Source organism: Lynx canadensis, chromosome B3 (assembly GCF_007474595.2).
Source record: "Lynx canadensis isolate LIC74 chromosome B3, mLynCan4.pri.v2, whole genome shotgun sequence".
Taxonomy (NCBI): domain Eukaryota; kingdom Metazoa; phylum Chordata; class Mammalia; order Carnivora; family Felidae; genus Lynx; species Lynx canadensis.
The window spans coordinates 68,192,757-68,209,733 of record NC_044308.2 but is presented as its reverse complement, the minus strand read 5'-3'; the positions used below and the strand labels follow the sequence as shown (position 1 = coordinate 68,209,733).

Below are 16,977 nucleotides of genomic sequence, written 5' to 3'. Positions count from 1 at the left end.
CACCTCACACAGTTACAGGTAAAACACTTAGAATAATGCCTGGTGCACAGGAAATTCCCGATAAATGCAGCTGTTCATTTATTAAGTATAACTGTTTAGGCAGTAAGGTCTGCCTAGACAGAGATTATTTTAAGCTTTAGTAATTGGTGCCTTTAGCATTTCATCTGGAAAGACACATAGAGCTAGGCTTTGTACGTCCCTATATCTGCCCAGGTGTGCCTGGTGCCAGAGGTGGAACGTAGTGGGCAGTAGGGAAAAGTGAGGCATATTGAGAAAAGGTTGTAGGAGATCTATGACCATGGCAAAGAGACCTGGTTACAGACCTCTCAGTGGGGGCAGGCTCTTCCCCCGACTCCACACTTCAATCTGCCCGGCCCCCTTTTCACCTCTTGCCAAGTTTTATCCTGAATTTGGTCTTCCCTCTCCATGACGGCCTTGTCATTATGAGGTGAGCCTGTGGGGAGATGTTCCTGCTGGACCTTTCCTCAGCTCTCGGGTTCTACCCCTGCCTCATCCATGACCCCACATCCTTGCCTTTTCTTTGGTAGAGGTCAGGGTAATTGGTTTGTGGGAGTTTTGAGGGGTCTGTTAGCTGAGAGTTTTAAAAACCCAATGCCTTCTATGATATGGTCCCCATTTCACTCTCTTTCCCTTACAAGTTGAATATTTATTAAGCCCTAGGAATATCAGTAATTTGGACCAAACAGCTAAGTTTTATGCTGGCCATTTGGAAATTAATGTTGTTAAGAAAATAATTTCTATTAGTAGAGCCAAATAATCCTATTAATCTTTGTTTTCGTGGGCTGAGAATAAATCTGCAAACAATTTGCAAACAATTATTAAACACCCACTTTGTGCAAGGTGTTCATGTCAACCACTTACTGAAGGAAATAGAACAAGGCATAAACTGGGCAGCATAGAGGTGATTTTTAAAATCAACATCTGCCAAATCCTAGTAAGCTACCCCAGCCCTATCTGTCTGTGGCATCTTCCACACCTTGGATGACCAGATTTACTTTGGCTAATCTAACAGACCGAGGCGTGTGCCTTTCCTACCTCAGTCTTCCATGTGTTTCTTGCCCAAAGGTGTTCCTTCGGTCAAAAAGAACAGCTCCTTTAAGTAACTGCTTGTGTTTTACTAATTAGAAGCCCTTCAAACAGCAAGCACAGTCATTTTTGGTTTATTTGGAAATGGTTGCACTCGGGGATAGAAAAGAGTTCCGGGTTAAAAATGGCTAGAGGGCTGAGAGAATTCCTGCATGTTCTTTCTACTTACCCTGGTCTTGTGAAAAGCCGCCTCCAAACTGGAGAGGGAATTTCCCTATCGTGTAAGACCCTGACCCTGTGCATGTGCCTGAAGCAGGCACATAGTTTTTATGTGTGCCTGTTAGTTTGAATCTGTGATACTGATCTGCTTTTTGTCCCTGCTGACGGTTATTATATCTTAATGGGCGAAACACTACTCTAATGATCCTTGTGTATATAATTCTTGGAGTACAGAGCAGGCACCAGAGGACCACATAAAAATGTTTGCCTCAATTTCCCTGCAAAAAAGGGGCCCAGAAACCAGACTTGACCAAGTAACAGATTTTTAAAGGTAAAGGAACCCAATAAAATTACCAGCTTTTCACAGCGTGTGTCTATTTCCTTTCGACATATTGTGAGGTGTAGGTGAAATATTCTAACTGAACTGACAGTGTGAGTGGGGATAACTAAGGAGAGAGGGAGATAAAAGTAGAAACCACCAGCAATGATTGATATTGCAGTAGCAGGGAGTTGTCGGGGTCTCCCCTTTGTGGATTTGACGCTTCACCTTTCTGACACCATTTGCAGGAGTTGTTGGTATAATGAGCCCCAAACAGACGGGAACAAAAGCTAGAATGACCCGGAATTACTGTATCAGGGCTTTGAGGCATGCTATAGAATTGTGTAGGCTGGTATTTGCTTATCCAGCTTATAAGATACAAGGTAGGTGTGTGTGTGTGTGTGTGTGTGTGTGTGTGTGTGTGTGTGTGTGTGAGAGAGAGAGAGAGAGAGAGAGAGAGAGAGCGAGCGCGCGCGCACATGCACGCTACAGAGCGAGAAAGACAGAGTGTGGTTTTTAAAGTATAAAATGGAAAGAGTTACGTAATCCCAGGCAATTCCAAATATGTTTTAATCAATGACTGATTTCTTTCTGTATAGTAGTCATCAGTGAACTAATTAATGGGCTCATGTAATGGTTAGAAGTTTGATGATAAGTGCCTTCAAGAACAGACTCTTGGGGCATCTGGGTGGCTCAGTCGGTTGAGCATCCGACTTTGGCTTGGATCATGATCTTGTGGTTTATGGGTTCAAGCCCCACATAGGGCTTGCTGCTGTCAATCTGTCAGAGCACGGCCTGCTTCGGATCCTCTGTCCCCCTCTCTTTGCCCCTCCCCAATTTTTGCTCTCTCAAAAATAAATATTAAAAAAAAAGAATCAACTCTGTAATACAGTGTGCCAATATTTGTGGAATAGAATGATCAGTTATTGATTCCAACCCTATGTAGGAACTTAAAATGTTTCTGGTGAATAGGAGGCAGAATCATGTGCACGAAAACAGCTCTTCTAGGAGTCCTAGTACCTATGTCCTTACTTTTTAGACCTTTGGCCAATAATCTAACCTTCATTGGCTACTCTGTAGTAGAGAAAGGATAGAAATAATTTCCTTAAGCTCCTAGACTCAACCAGGATACCTCTTCAGAGTGCTTCTTCCACCTCTGAATTTTATTTTGTTTTTAAGACCCTTACATGGAAGAGAGAAAACCTCAGTGGAATACTTGGCATTTACCCCAAATTAATCTAATTCTTCCTTCATAACTAGTTTTCCTCTCCCCCCATTTCTCCCCCAGGTCCATATCTAGCTCTTTTTTTTTTTTAACGTTAAAAAATATCCATTTTTGAGAGAGACACAGAGCATGAGTGGGGGAGGGGCAGAGAGAGAGGGAGACACGGAATCCAAAGCAGGTTCCAGGCTCTGAGCTGTCAGCACAGAGCCTGACACAGGGGTTGAACCCATGGACCGCGAGATCGCGACATGAGCCAAAGTCGGATGCCTAACCGAATGAGCCGCCAGGCACCCCAGGCATATACAGCTCTTAAGCTCTTCTGCCTATTCCTGTGGGTGGCCCAAAGCCCTTCCTCCAATTGTAGATGTAGGGCCTCAGGTGGTTTTCACTCCAGCGTCCTCAGTCCCATAGCTACTTAGTTATGCGACTCGGTAGTGCTCTGTAGTGTCCTTCTCCTCTGTCCTGTGCTTTCTATCCACGGTATTTGCTACTTCTTGTTCACTGGAATAGATTCTAAACCAGTTTTTCCAAATTTTGACATGTCCTGTAGAATATAACTGTTAGGTTTACTACACCACTCATAACTTCTCAGTGCCTCCATGCTGTGTATTGAGTGCCTTATAGGCTCTTCATCATGGCCTTCATCAGAATTCTACAGATCTTGCTCTAGACTAGAATTAACACTCTCTTCAACCAAAATGGAACTACCTGCCCTTGCCTGCATCTTCCATGAGCCTGTCTGCATCTGTTTCTTCCATGTGAAATGTCTCACATCCTTCCAGTTGATATTCACTGGAGCTTGCTGTAAATTTACAGATTGTCATTGCTTGGAATGCATTTGGCTCAGTTAATGGTAATTCATAAATGGGTGTCTCAGGTATCTGCCTGAAGCAATATAACCATTGAATTTTTGCTCGTAACCTTTTCACCTAAGGTGATACTGCTGTTTAAAGCATTTTTGGAGGTGAAGAATGAAGGGAAAGCTATTTTCCTTATTCTTTCCTTGAAAATGAGGCAAGTAATGTATCTCCAGTGAGTGTGTGGATGAAGGCATGATTATGCAACCTGACCAAATAAACCTTGATTTCTTACCGGGGACTAGTGGGGGTGAGCAAACAACCCTAATTCAGATACACCCCTCAGAAGACAATATTTTCATCTACCAAAATCCTGTCCTTTTCCAAAATTTGTTTTCTTTTAAAGACCCTATGCTCTCTTATCAGGAAGCATTTCCTGATACCTAACAGAAGAACTCCCATTGGTATTCTTGTAGCCTGTATCCCACTTTTATCCCTGTTACATACCAGGTGCGAGGCCAGATGCTGGGGTTATCGGGATGCTTAGAAACCATCCCTGACTACAGGCTTCCTCAGTCCAGCAGTGGAGGGTAACTGTTCTGCTACACGCTGTTAATACAGGCTCTTTATTAGACTTTCTTCCCCTGTGTAAAATACACATGCAGGTGAAAGAGGAAGAGAGTGAGGACTTAGGAATCTGAAGGTCAAGGAGTTCCTTCCAGGGCAGGAAACCTTTCCCCTGGGCCTTGGGGGAGGGTGTATGGGAAGGGAAGAATCCTTGGCATGCCGCCCCAAATGGCTGGAGCACAGGCAGCCTGGGAGAAGGGGAAATGGTAGGGGATAAGATTGGAAGTGTAGCTTGGTGCTGGGAAAGGAATGGGCTTAAACATCAGGCCAAGACATTTGGGGTTTACCCAGTATTTAAAGGAAATACATATGAGGTACTGTAAGCATCAAAGTAAAATGTTGAGACCCATGGTTTTAAAAATACAATGGCGGCAGGGCACCCGAGTGACTCAGTCGGTTAAGCGTCCGACTTTGGCTCAGGTCATGATCTCATGGTTTGTGAGTTTAAGTTCCCCATCAGGCTCACTGCTCTCAGCACAGATCCTGCTTCAGATCCTCTGTCCCCCTCTTTCTCTGTCCCTCCCCTGCTCATGCTTGTGCTCTCTCTCTCAAAAATAAATAAACATTAAAAAAATCATAATGGTGGTGGTTTGATGAACGGTAGATTGATAGGAGAGATGGATATTGGAGATGACAATGAGGCTGACTTTCTGAATGGACCCAAAGGTATCTTGTATTTCTTTTAAAACACTTGAGCCATTATTTTTTGTAATGACAACTATTTGTGCATATCCCTTACTATTAATAATGTTTCCTGAAGTTGGGCTTGGAGCAGGGTTTTGAAGGACCAGAAAGTTTTAATAGCACTACTCCTATCTGGAACACTCATGAATTCTGGAAAGTTTCCTTTATAACACAAACTACTCAGTAGTTGCTGTCTTCTTTCTCTACTTCTTTCCAGATATTAAAGGAGATAAGGCATTAACAAGCATTAAAACACATTAACCATGTGTATATTTATTTTTTATTTTATTTTTTAAAGTTTATTTTTTTTTTAATGTTTACTTTTGAGAGAGAGAGTATGAGCGGGGAAGGGGCAGAGAGAGTGGGAGGCACGTAATGTGAAGCAGGCTCTAGGCTCTGAGCTGTCAGCAGAGCCTGACATGGGGCTCAAACTCACAGACTGAGAGATCATGACTTGAGCCAAAGATGGATGCTTAACCAACTAAGTCACCCAGGCGCCCCTAAAGTTTATTTATTTTTGAGAGAGAGAGAGAGAGAGCGAGAGCGCGCAAGAGCGTGGGTGGGGAGGGGCTGAGAGACAGGAGAGAGAGAGAGAATCCCAGATAGGCTCCACACTGCCAGCACAGAGCCTGACCTGAAGCTTGAACCCACGAACCATAAGATCATGACATGAGCTGAAACCAAGAACCAGGATCTTAACCAACTGAGTCACCCAGCTGCCCCACCACGTCTATATTTAAAATCCCAATAGTCATCATTCATTGGTACCATTTTCAGTTCATACCATTCTCTATGTGCTATGCCATGCATACATACTCCCCTGCTTAATATTTCCAGTACATGGTATTAGACCCATTTTATGGATCTGGTGAGGCTCGGATACTTTAACCTGCCAGGATCACATAGTAAGTTTTGCTCCTTCCACGATAGTCATCTTGGTATTTTTCTGTACCTTAAGCTTGTTCCTTCATCAGAAAAAGAAACTTCCTTTTGCAGTTATCTCTTCCTAGAATGCTCATCTCCCAAATATTCACAGAACTGACTTCTTCAGCTCTTAAGTTAAATATTTGTTGCCTCCTCAAAGAAGCCTCATCAACCATCCAATGCAATGCTGCCTATTTCTCTACTTTCTTCATAGTATATTGTTATCTGAAATTATTTTCTGTCCCCTAGGCTAGAGTATAAATTGCATGAGATCAAGTGTTTTGAACCTCCTACACACTTTTGATTTATATAATCATAGCATTAACAGTTTCTAGAACTTAATACACATTCAATAAATATTTACTCAAGGGCTGGGTGAATGAATGAATGAATGAATGAATGTTGTCAGAGCCCATGCTTGTTCTCCAGTTCCGTTTTCTAGATGTTTTCTTTCAGTTACCTAGCACACTGGAGCAGTATTGGCTGACCATACAGCCCATCAAACTGTGTGTCTGGGACCCAGACTGATTAAGTTTTAAGGACCAAGTATTTGTTCACCAGAACAACAATCCACGGGTCATTCTAATTCTCATTAGTTAAGCTCACTTGGTTATATGTAAGCTTGCAGTTCATATAGAATAACTACAATGTGGAATTAGTTAAGAAGTGAACTTCTCTGATAAATTGTAGAACTTCACCTTTTCTTATTGCATTCCTGTTGGCTGATTTTTGTAGGAGAATATTGGAATTTACATAAATCAGACATTGTTCCTGGTTGTTTTTTTTTAAAGCACCAGACATGTAAAAATTCCTGGTCTAATAAATTAGTAAATTCATATTATCTCCACACACAAAATAACCATCCTGGGAGGGCAAATTCTTTCATTCTTTCCTCAAACTACATTTTTCTTCTGTGGTTTCAGATTGCCCTTTTTAGAAGTGTGATTTTCCTTTGTCTTAGTGGGATCTGAGTCGACTTTGTCACTAGCATGTTAACCTCTCCTTTCCCCACACTTCCATATCTAAGAATAGCTCGTTGATTAACCCTAAGTGAGTGAAGGTGGCCTGCGGAGGAATTTTAAGTACATTTCTCGGTGTTCTGTGAAGTTACATGATCTTAGCTCAGTTAATTAACTTTGTTAAAATTGTATAAGGGGGTTCATACAATTCAGCTATAGAAGACGCAAAACAATTTGAAAGGAACCTGCCCTTTACCTTGATCTCTACCTTCTCCAGAAACCATGCTGTAATGCCAATGAACAGAATAATGGTTGACGAGCAAAATTTTAAGGCATTCTAAATATCACTGGTTGGTTTAATAAAATTAATTAGCCTGCCACGGAGAAAATTTACTAGCGTGCTGGTTAATTTCACAATGTAAAGTCAGAGAAGGGAGGTGGGGTTGAGGGAACAAACCTTATTAGTTTTGAATAATTATTTAAAGATGTGGAGCTGCCTATTCCAAACACTTTGATTGCCAAATCCATTAAGCCTTTACAATCTCAATGTTCGTATCCCAGTATATATAGAAAGGAATCTCTCTAGGTGAAATCATATGCATATTAGTTAACAGCTAGATGACTTAAAGATATAGAATAACAAGTAGAATCCTGATAAAACCATGGGAATGAGAACTTGCCTTAGACTAACTCATGGGAGGTTTCCATAATCTTAATTTGCCATTGATGCAATTATTGCTTTTTCTTGTCTTTTTAATCCAAACAAGATGTTTGCAGTGGCCATGGAAAGGTGCCTAAATCACATGCCTGAATTCATTTAATTTGCCAACATTGTCTTTTTTTCTCTCTTCCTGGTAATGGGCAAGAGTCAGTTCTGGTGCATTAGGTACTAAATCTCTTCAATTACCAGCCGGGAAGAAAGATTTAAAATTGTGCTTCAAACCTACAAACTGATTTAGTTTTAAAGCACAAACACTTCTCCTGTGGAGCCTAAATTAAACTGCAGAAAGGACGCAAAACTTGAGGAATTAAACCAGGCAGGGCCAAGGCTCAGGCCAGGGATGGGAGCCATTTTGGTTTCTTTCACTGGAGCCCCCCTGGCGCAAGAGGAAGGGGAGCAAGAACATGCTGCAGGACACAACTGTGTAAGGAAGTGCAGTGTCCCATTGCCTGGAAGCTAGACGTGTAATACATGTTAGTGTGGGGGAGTCTAATTAAACTTTCCTTTTTTCCCTCTTTCTTTTTGGGTACTTGACAGCCATTTTCAATGTGGATGATTCTGTGGTTGATCTGGAGACCCTGGCAGCCTTATATGAAAATGTGAGTATCAAAGACCTACAGAGCCAGAGTTTCCAGATTATCATATCTTCACTAATTAAAAAAATGTTTAGGTCCAAAAAAATGGTCATATGTGACTCCTTCTGCCCCCCCCCCCCGCCCCCAAATCACTGAGCCATTCATGTTCTTGGGCAGAGAGGATTTTGACATAGCATGGAAGAGATTAAGGCATAGTTTCTATAAACATAAGCTCCAATGAGAGCAGATGTGAGAAAAGCACTAGGTTCTGACCGTGCTGTGCCATCGGGTTAGCAGATCTCTTTGCACACCTGCATGAGAGGGTGGTTCAAGGTGAAGACCCCTTCTGTGCCATGGAACCCAGCCCTGTGGCTAGCTGTCAGAGTGAATGAAGGTGAGCTACCAGCTTACTGTTGCTGCACACTACTGTTTTCCTCTAATGAATGGAAATATTGTTACCATCTTGGATGATTACTTTTAGACCAAATGAGCTGATGACCTTGAATGTGGGAAGTAGTAAAAAGATGGTGGGTGTGTGCTTTGGATTTAGAGTCAGACAGTTTTACATTTGAGGTCCCACTCAGTAGACTGCTGAGTGACTCTGGATCAGTTGAATCCCTTAAGCCTGTTTGATCATCAGTAGAAGGGGATTATAATGGGCTCTGTCTGATTTTTGTGAGTGTTAAAACAGAATTCAATATAAGTAGCAGTAGCAATGTATCTTGAAAATAAACAGCACCAGACACATATGTGCTCTTTAAATTTGGGCTGTATGTGGAATAACCAGCAGCACTGGCAGGCTTTCCTGAGAAGATGACACAGGAAGAATCAGAGTTCCCATGATTGTTAGCATTTCTGGTTCATTGACTCTGTTAGGATTTGAAAACAGAGTGAACCAGATTCTCTTTACTGAAGTAATGATATTTCCCAGGAAGCTGCCTGGGAGCTCTATAGTATGCCTTGGTCACCATGCTCAAAAAAAGTACTCATTTCGTTGATTATGTCCCCTGGGACCTTAAGTGTCTTATAGAAAATTTCCATAGCATAATAATCCAACCTAGTGAGATTGCCAGTTCCTTACACATTTTACATCATATAAAATTAGAAGCTATTTAGTACACCTGAGTGGGGCCTTCTCGCATTCCATCAGTAAGGCTTTCATTAATAGACAAGAGGGTGCACAAATACCAGGCCATTGGGAGCTAGCAGTGCATTTGTTGAGTACCCGGAGGGCAGCGTGGTATTATGGGAGAAAGAGAGATTCTGAGTCAGGACGTTTATCCAGTACTTAGTGTGAGCTTACGTAGGATCATCTGAAAAGCGAAGATACAATAGTTGATACTGAAGGACTTTCCAAAAAGCCAAGTGCCTTCTAGATGCTTTTTGTTGTTACTGTGAGCTCAGGACTGTGCATATGGGCAGTACTTGTTAGCTCACAGTAGAGGAAAGCTGCATGCAACTGAAATTGTTGGATAAATTGAGAAACTGTAGCTAAGTGCCAAAATAAGCAGTACAGATGAATGTTTACCGAATCTACAAACAGAGAAGGTGGAGACTGGAAATTAAAACGTCAGGAGCCTACAGAAGTTAGGAGAGCTGTTCTAAGGGTCAGGAAACAAATACTAAGGACCACTCACTGATACCTGCTTACAGGGGATTCAGAGGCAGCCGTCAAATGTCCTGACTTCTGTGTCCACCTACAGTCGCTTGTTAGGACCATTTGCTTCAGCCAGCGATTCGCAAATGTTAGCATGCATCAGAGTCACCTGGAGGGCTTGCCGCCCCAACCCCCACCCCAGCTTCTTGTGCCTGGGGTAGGGCCAGTTATTTGCATTTCTAACCAGAAACAGGTGATGCTAGTGCTGCTGGTCCAGAGACCACACTTTGAGACACGTTGCTTTAGATAGATTCTCATTGTTCATTCTGCGTGTGCTTTGTTTGGTTTCTCTTTTAACACAGAGAGCCCAGGAGGATGAATTGGTTAAAATAAGAAAGTATTACGAGACATCCAAAGAGGAAGAACTGAAGTTGCTGGATAAACCTGAACAGTAAGGACGTTTGAACACTTTTCTGTTAGGCCAAAAGGAGAAGTGCATCTCTGTCCTCCTTCCTCCCAGCTCTGGATAATTGCATCTCGACTGTGCCGTGAGCTAAGTCGTAGCACCATGTCCCCATGACCTATTACATGCAGCAGAATGACCTGACTGCCCGGAAAAGCATCCAGGGGATTTGTCTCAGCCCCTTTCCCTATCCCTCATGATTCCCCTTTCTTGTTCTAGCAGCTTGTTAATTCCTCCCAGACTAAACATTCTGGCCAAAAGGGTAACTGAGGAAGGAAGAAGTCATTGCTCCGTTTAAGGTTCTGCCGATGCAGTTAAAAAGATGATGTCAGAGTCCCAGAATTCAAATGGATTTTCCTAAATGTCATGTCCGGTAAATGTAGTCTGAATGGGCCAGCTTTCCCCCGAATCTCTCCACCTGCTCTGCCCAATTTACATGTGACCTTTTTATCATCTTTGTACGTGCTTGTTCGTCACTCTGTTCACTATCTAGAGTTGTTTGCTCTATGATTTGGGTTGTCATGCCACAGCCTTTGAACACCTAGACCTCCGATGAGTAACTGAGTGGCTCTTGCCTTGGCTAAGCCCTTGAGGTCTGCAAACCACAGATAAGTACATGGGGTTCTGCAGCCCTTGGGCCCCAGCTAGCTTTTCATGGCCCAGGATTGAGGATGTGGAATGGGTCCAGAGTGGACAGCAGCATCCTTTGCCTATTGCCACCCTTGAGTGCTTGGTATCCAGTTCAGGCCACTCCCCTCAGCCTGGAGATGAGGTGAGTGGTAAAAAACAAAGAAGAAACTAAGCAATCAGGTTTCGGGGAACAAGTGAGCCCTAGAGACATCTAAGTTTCTTTGGCTTGTGTTGAAACTTTTGTGCCTTGAGCTTGGGTCCCCTAGAATGCCCCACTCCTCTTGGACTGCCTGGGCATTCAGGTCCAGGAAAATACCTCTAAATGACTGGGTGGATGATTTCTAGGTTTATTCGGTTATTGAGAAGCCTTCATGATAATTTGGGAAACCTTAGATGAATTGTTCTCACATGGAGCATAGGAACCACTCCCCATGCCACCCCTGCCCCTTCCCAAGTTATTTCATGAAGCCCAGGAATATTGTGAATCATTGCAGATGGGGTTCTACTGCCCTTTTGGTCTGGCAACTTGAGCTACCCTCCCTACCAACTCCTGCCCCTGACCAATCCTGTGGCCCACTCCCAAGTCATGTTTCCTAATATAACAGATTAATTCCCACTAAGGTGCTAATGACTGAATGTGAAGTGACTAATAATGGGATGTTTAGACACCGACAAGTCCATGGGGAGTATTTGAAGACTGTCTTAGCCTAGGCTGCTATAACAAAGTAACCCAAAGGATGACTTTATAAACAACAGAGATTTATTTGTCACAGTTCTGGAGATTGGAAGTCTGAGATGGAGGTACCATTACAGTTGGGTTTTGGTGAGAACCCTCTTTCAGAATGTAGACTGCTAACTTCTCTTGGTATCCTCACATGGCGGAAAGCAAAAAGAAGGAAGCAAGGTCTTATGTCTCTTCTCCTAAAGGCACTGATTTCACTCAAGGTCTCAACCCTCCTGACTTAATCACCTCCTAAAGGCCCTACCTCCTTATACCATCACATTGGGGGTTAGGATTTCAACATATACGCTTTGGGGGAACACAAACATTCAGTTCTTAACAGGGACAATAGGGCATATCAAGCATTTGAGTAGTGGCCAACCATGCCACGCTGGGCAATGATCTCTAAGCCTGGAGTTCACAAGCTTTTCATGTAAAAAAAAATCAAATAGTATTTTAGGCTTTGTTGGAAGTACTTAAACCTGTTGTACTGCAAAAGCAACCAAACAAATGGGCATGACTGTGCATCAGTAGAGTTTTGTTTATGGACACTGAAATTTGAATTTCATACTATTTGTGTAGATGTCATAAAATGTTATCTTTCTATTGATTCTTTTTCAACCATTTAAAAATATGAAAACTATTCTTAGGTGGCAGGCCGTACAAAAACAAGTGATGAGCTGTATTTGGCCTGTGGGCTATAATTTGCCAACGCTGGCTCCATGCGCTGGGAATGGCTGACCCAGTGAAATGAACAGTGGGTTTCTACAACTGGAAGTGTTCCCCTTATCCTTTTGGGTTAATGTCTTTCTAGCATTATTTTTCAAGATTAATTGCCAGGACGCAGAATAATGGTGGCAGGTAATTAACAGATAAACTTATTATTCCTGCTGATGTTGATCTGATGATATGGATACTGATGATCTGGGTAAGAGAACATTTTCAAGGTTTATAAGTAGTCATTGCAGTGGCTTCCCAAAGATGCTAAGCAATTACTGGCAGCAAAGAGGACTGTCGTGTTGTCCTGGTAAGGTGATGTGCTCAGGCTCAGCTGCTGGAGGGTGAGGTGCACGGGGGTAGGGGCTTCAGGCCTGAGTGAATTCACCTTTGCTGTTGACCTCCTGCATAGTGCAGCGTTTGTTTGATTTTAGCCAGGGTCTGATTTCCTGCCAAGTTATTTGCCATTAGCTCCAAGTTAGTCGACTATAAGCATGTTTTACATACTGGAAAATATGAATCATTTATAGTTTCAACATTGAAATTTTCTGAGATCCCTATGATGCCCAGTCGTATAAATCAGGGCAGGGAGAGGTTGGCCTCATCACTCACCTCATCAGCTTTCTTGTAGCTCAGGGCCAGATTTAGAAAGCCATTTCACATAGAGGTGTCATCTGCTTGGGCCTGGGCTGTCTGAGAACCACTCCCTCCAAGGATGGCCTTCAATTCTTTGCATTCTGCCTTGGGATGGTGGTGAGATGAGGTGAGCTCTATTGGATTTGAGTTGGCCAAACACAAGCCTTTTGTGGCCTGGATAGAGGACACCATGTAAAGCCTATTGGGATGCCCCACTCAGGGTCCCCAGTTTGCTCAGCACCCTCACAAACACACTGACTTGGTGAAACAAGGCTCTGTGAGTGTACTCCCCTGTAGAGGAACCGTGTACATCCCACTGTGTACACAGCCCTGTGCACACAGCCCTGAGATGGTACCATTTGGGGGTTTAGGGAATGATCAATTACACATTAGTCCCTTGAAACAGTGGGCCGTAATACCTCATTCCACCTGTCAGCTGAGTTGGTGCTATCGATGGGGATCCACACAATGTCATGTGCAGAACTTCTCTCCTAAAGACAGACTGGAGTTGCAGCGCTTCCTGGGAAAATGAACCTGCCCTGGGAAAGAATGAGAAGATCCCTAGTTTGTGGCTACTTTGCTGTTGTTTAGTCCTCTTTATATCTGGCCCTAGGTTACAAAGTTAGATTAGTCTGACAGGAAGTAAATCTGTACGTATCCATAAGTACCAAGGCCCAATGCCCCAGACATATACTTGGAGATTTGTACAAGAGTTCTTATCCCTGCTCGTAGGGGGAGAGTATAAAGCACAGCTGGGGGGAATAAGATATTTATCAGCCACTTGCCTCATAGCCCTTGAGGTTACTTATGCCTCTGGTACTCTTCCAGATAAATGGGAAAGGAGGTATCTGTGGTGCTCTTCCTCAGGCCTTCGCACGGCTATTTTAGAACAGAAAGTAACATAAAATCGCAGTCTTCTCAAATTTATGTCTCCAGTAATTCTTATCTTCACATTCCACCAGGTGTCCAAGCCAAAAACCTGCAAGTCCTCCTGGACACTTCCCAGCATCCCTCGGGGTTGGTCAGTTACTCTGGTTCCTGCTGCCCGAGTAGCCTTTCTCATGTATCTGCCCCTCTCCCTTCACACCACAGACCCCCTTTCCTGCCCTCTGAGAACAGTGTGGCTGCAGCCCTGGAGGTCTTCCAGCGTCAAATCTGCTGTCCCCTTCAACTCACCGGCCAAGCCACTGCTGTGGTGATTTTCTTAAAACAAAAAACTCAAAGTATCACCTCTCTGTTTGAAATCCTTTAAAAGTCTTTATTTTAGAACGCCAATCTCCATTTTAGCATCTGAGTTCTGGTTATTTTCTCCCACAAACACCATTCATCCTGTCTGGGCCTGCCCTGAGAGTTGGTCACATGTGTCCTGTGCAAGCGCCAGAGGGCTCCAGGGAACCTTGGCTGACATTGTCTGTCGAGGGCTCCGACTTGGATGGCCTGCACATGGCTCTCATAGGCCCCATCACTGAAAATATTTACTATACCCTGCAGCAATGGGTGCTTTATTTTTCAGATTACCAGGAAGGAATTGTGTGTAAGTTAAATTCTCTTCTAAGGTCTTAGCATGGTACCTGACACACTGTGAATGCTTCCTACATGTCTACGGGACTGACTGAAATTCTTGGTGACTGCTACTCTGGCATTAATTTTCGGTGACACATTCCCCACAGTTGTATCCAAAAGTCATGTAAACTTCTTGAATTTCCCTTCCCTCCTCTAACTCTGGATATGCGTTTCAGACCCTTCTTCATGCACAGGTCTCTGGATCTTTAAGGTTCTCTGAGAACCCTCCTAGTCCAGTTCCTAATCCCAGTGAGGCCTTGGTCCTGGAGAACCTTGTAGTTCCTTTCCACTCTATCCTGGGTAACAGGAAGTTGTTGAGCCTAGGGGCTTGTCTCCTTATACTAGTCCCAAACCTCCTTTCTTGAGGCTTGTTATAAGTAGCTGTACATCCAGCATTCTGTCTTTTTCACCTGCGTCCTCGTTGGATAGCTGAGGTGTCCATCTGTATCTTCTCTCACACAGTCTCCACAAACGCTTAACTCACTCTGTTTATTTAAACTAGAAAGTGTACATACTCTGGGGATCTGGAGCCTACTTGGGGAGGAGTGTCTTTCAGTCACTGCTGGGAAAGGAGAAAGGCAGGGTGTGGCCCTTGAGTTAGCTCTCAGCATTGTCTGTATAAACAAAACTTCCCGACAGCCCCATGAGGACCAGATGCCGCTAGTCCCAACAGCTTTTCACTGCTTATATTTGTGAAAACTGGTGACACTCCTGATTTCGGTCACAAGTGAATCAATGCTTTAATACTAATTCTGTGAGAAACAATTTACATAACAAATACAAGTTTTCATCTCATTTTAACTCAGAATTCCTATGGGTTTCCACTATTATACTCCAACATGGTTTTCATAATAATCAGATTTACAGAACTTTAAAAAACAAAGGTATCTTCAGTTTTATGTGCATTCTTTGGTTCATCTCACTGTCATTTAAAAAAAGAAGAAGAAGAGGGCGCCTGGCTGTCTCAGTCAGTATTGCTGGCGACTCTTGATCTCAGGGTTGTGAGTTCAAGCTTCACAAATGGGCATAGAGATTACTTTAAAAAAAAAAAAAAAAAAAAAAAAAAAAAAAAAAAGGAAAGAAAAGAAAAAGGACCGTGACCTGGATATAGGATTAAAAAACAAAAAAAAACAGCTGATAATTAAAATCATATCAAAACCCAAGGCCTCCTAAAAACAAAGTAAAAGAGGCACAAAGTGCAAGCGAAGGAAACTTCTTTGGGTATGGAAAGAAGGGTTCAGCTTTGCTCCTATGGAAAAGCATTCTTGGTGAGAGATTGCAAAATGTCAAAGTAATGATGTTATGCGTTGACCAAGGCTTTCAGAAATATCCGTTAATCATCATTTCAGCCCCACACTGAATTTAATAGCTGTTAGTGGATTTTCTCCTTCTCTGAATTCGTGTCCAACTCTTTCCGCCCATTTTAGTTTATACCCCTTCTTCTGGTGGTTGGCCTGGAGAGTAGGTAGCTCTTCCAACTTAATTTTGCAAAGGGCACCAGTGCCCAGCTGCTCAGACAGTGAGCTTCTGTGTGTACGTTAGCACTCACCTTTAGCTTTTAAAATCTGTCTTACTGTAGTTTTTAACACTGATGTCTACTTAATGAGTGCTTGCTTTGTTCCACACCCTGAGCCATAAACTCTGTCTTCATAGGCAAGTTGATGTGGGAAAGTAAACAAATATCTGTAGAATACGGTCACTGTAGACTGTTATCGAATTCAGTGAGCAACAAATAATAGTAATCTCACCTCAGGAAGAAACATTTTGTCACTTCTCTACAGACATCTGCCTCAAGCCTTCACTTTACTGTGCCTGTGTTAAATAGACCCTTAGAGAATGCTGCGTTATAAAGGGAGTTCATTATTTATTTTCATATACTAAAGGTAATGCTCCTATTGGCATAGCAGGAGATAACTCTTTGTGGTTCAGGATAATTGCATTAACACTCTGTGCCTAAAGTAATGTATACACCGTACATTTATATACCGTCCTAGAAGCTCATTTAAAAAATGACTTGGTTGTCAACAATATAACACACACCCTTGGAAGTCTTAGGTCTGCCTGTCAGGTACATTTTATAATTGTTAAAACTGACACAATCAAGTAAAGAATGCTCTCATGGTAGATCTTTTTCAACTGTTTTTTTTTTTTTTTCTTTGTGAGTGTGTGTGAAGCTAGATGATCCATTATTAATTTTTACAGATTTTTACACGAGTTAGCCCAGATACCTAATTTTGCTGAACGGGCCCAGTGCATAATCTTCAGATCTGTCTTTTCTGAGAGTATCACCTCCTTGCACCGAAAGGTAGAGATCATCACAAGAGCTTCTAAGGTATGTTTGCTATCTAATTTAAGAGGGTGGTTTTGCCCTTATTGAGGGTAAAGAAGGAAGCAGGGAGTGGGAGAATCAACTAGAATCCCTTTGTAGAAAACCTTTGGATTTAAGACTGTGTGTTTTGCTAAGCAGAGCTGTGATGATTATCCTGAGTATGTGTGTGCATGCAGGTGAGGGAGGGAGGAAGAGAGAGAAAGAAAGTCAGGTGCAGACTGACA

General features: G+C 42.7%; 1 protein-coding gene across 2 annotated transcripts in view; it reads left to right on the top strand.

Moving 5' to 3' along the window:
* Window positions 1–16,977, top strand: part of FMN1 (formin 1) — a 394,550-nt gene that overhangs the window by 240,944 nt on the left and 136,629 nt on the right. For both annotated transcript variants that reach the window (XM_030318570.1, XM_030318571.1), the window contains 3 exons: window positions 8,060–8,121; window positions 10,057–10,145; window positions 16,627–16,756. In XM_030318570.1, coding sequence (XP_030174430.1) covers window positions 8,060–8,121; window positions 10,057–10,145; window positions 16,627–16,756 — 281 coding nt within the window. The remainder of the gene's footprint in view (window positions 1–8,059; window positions 8,122–10,056; window positions 10,146–16,626; window positions 16,757–16,977) is intronic.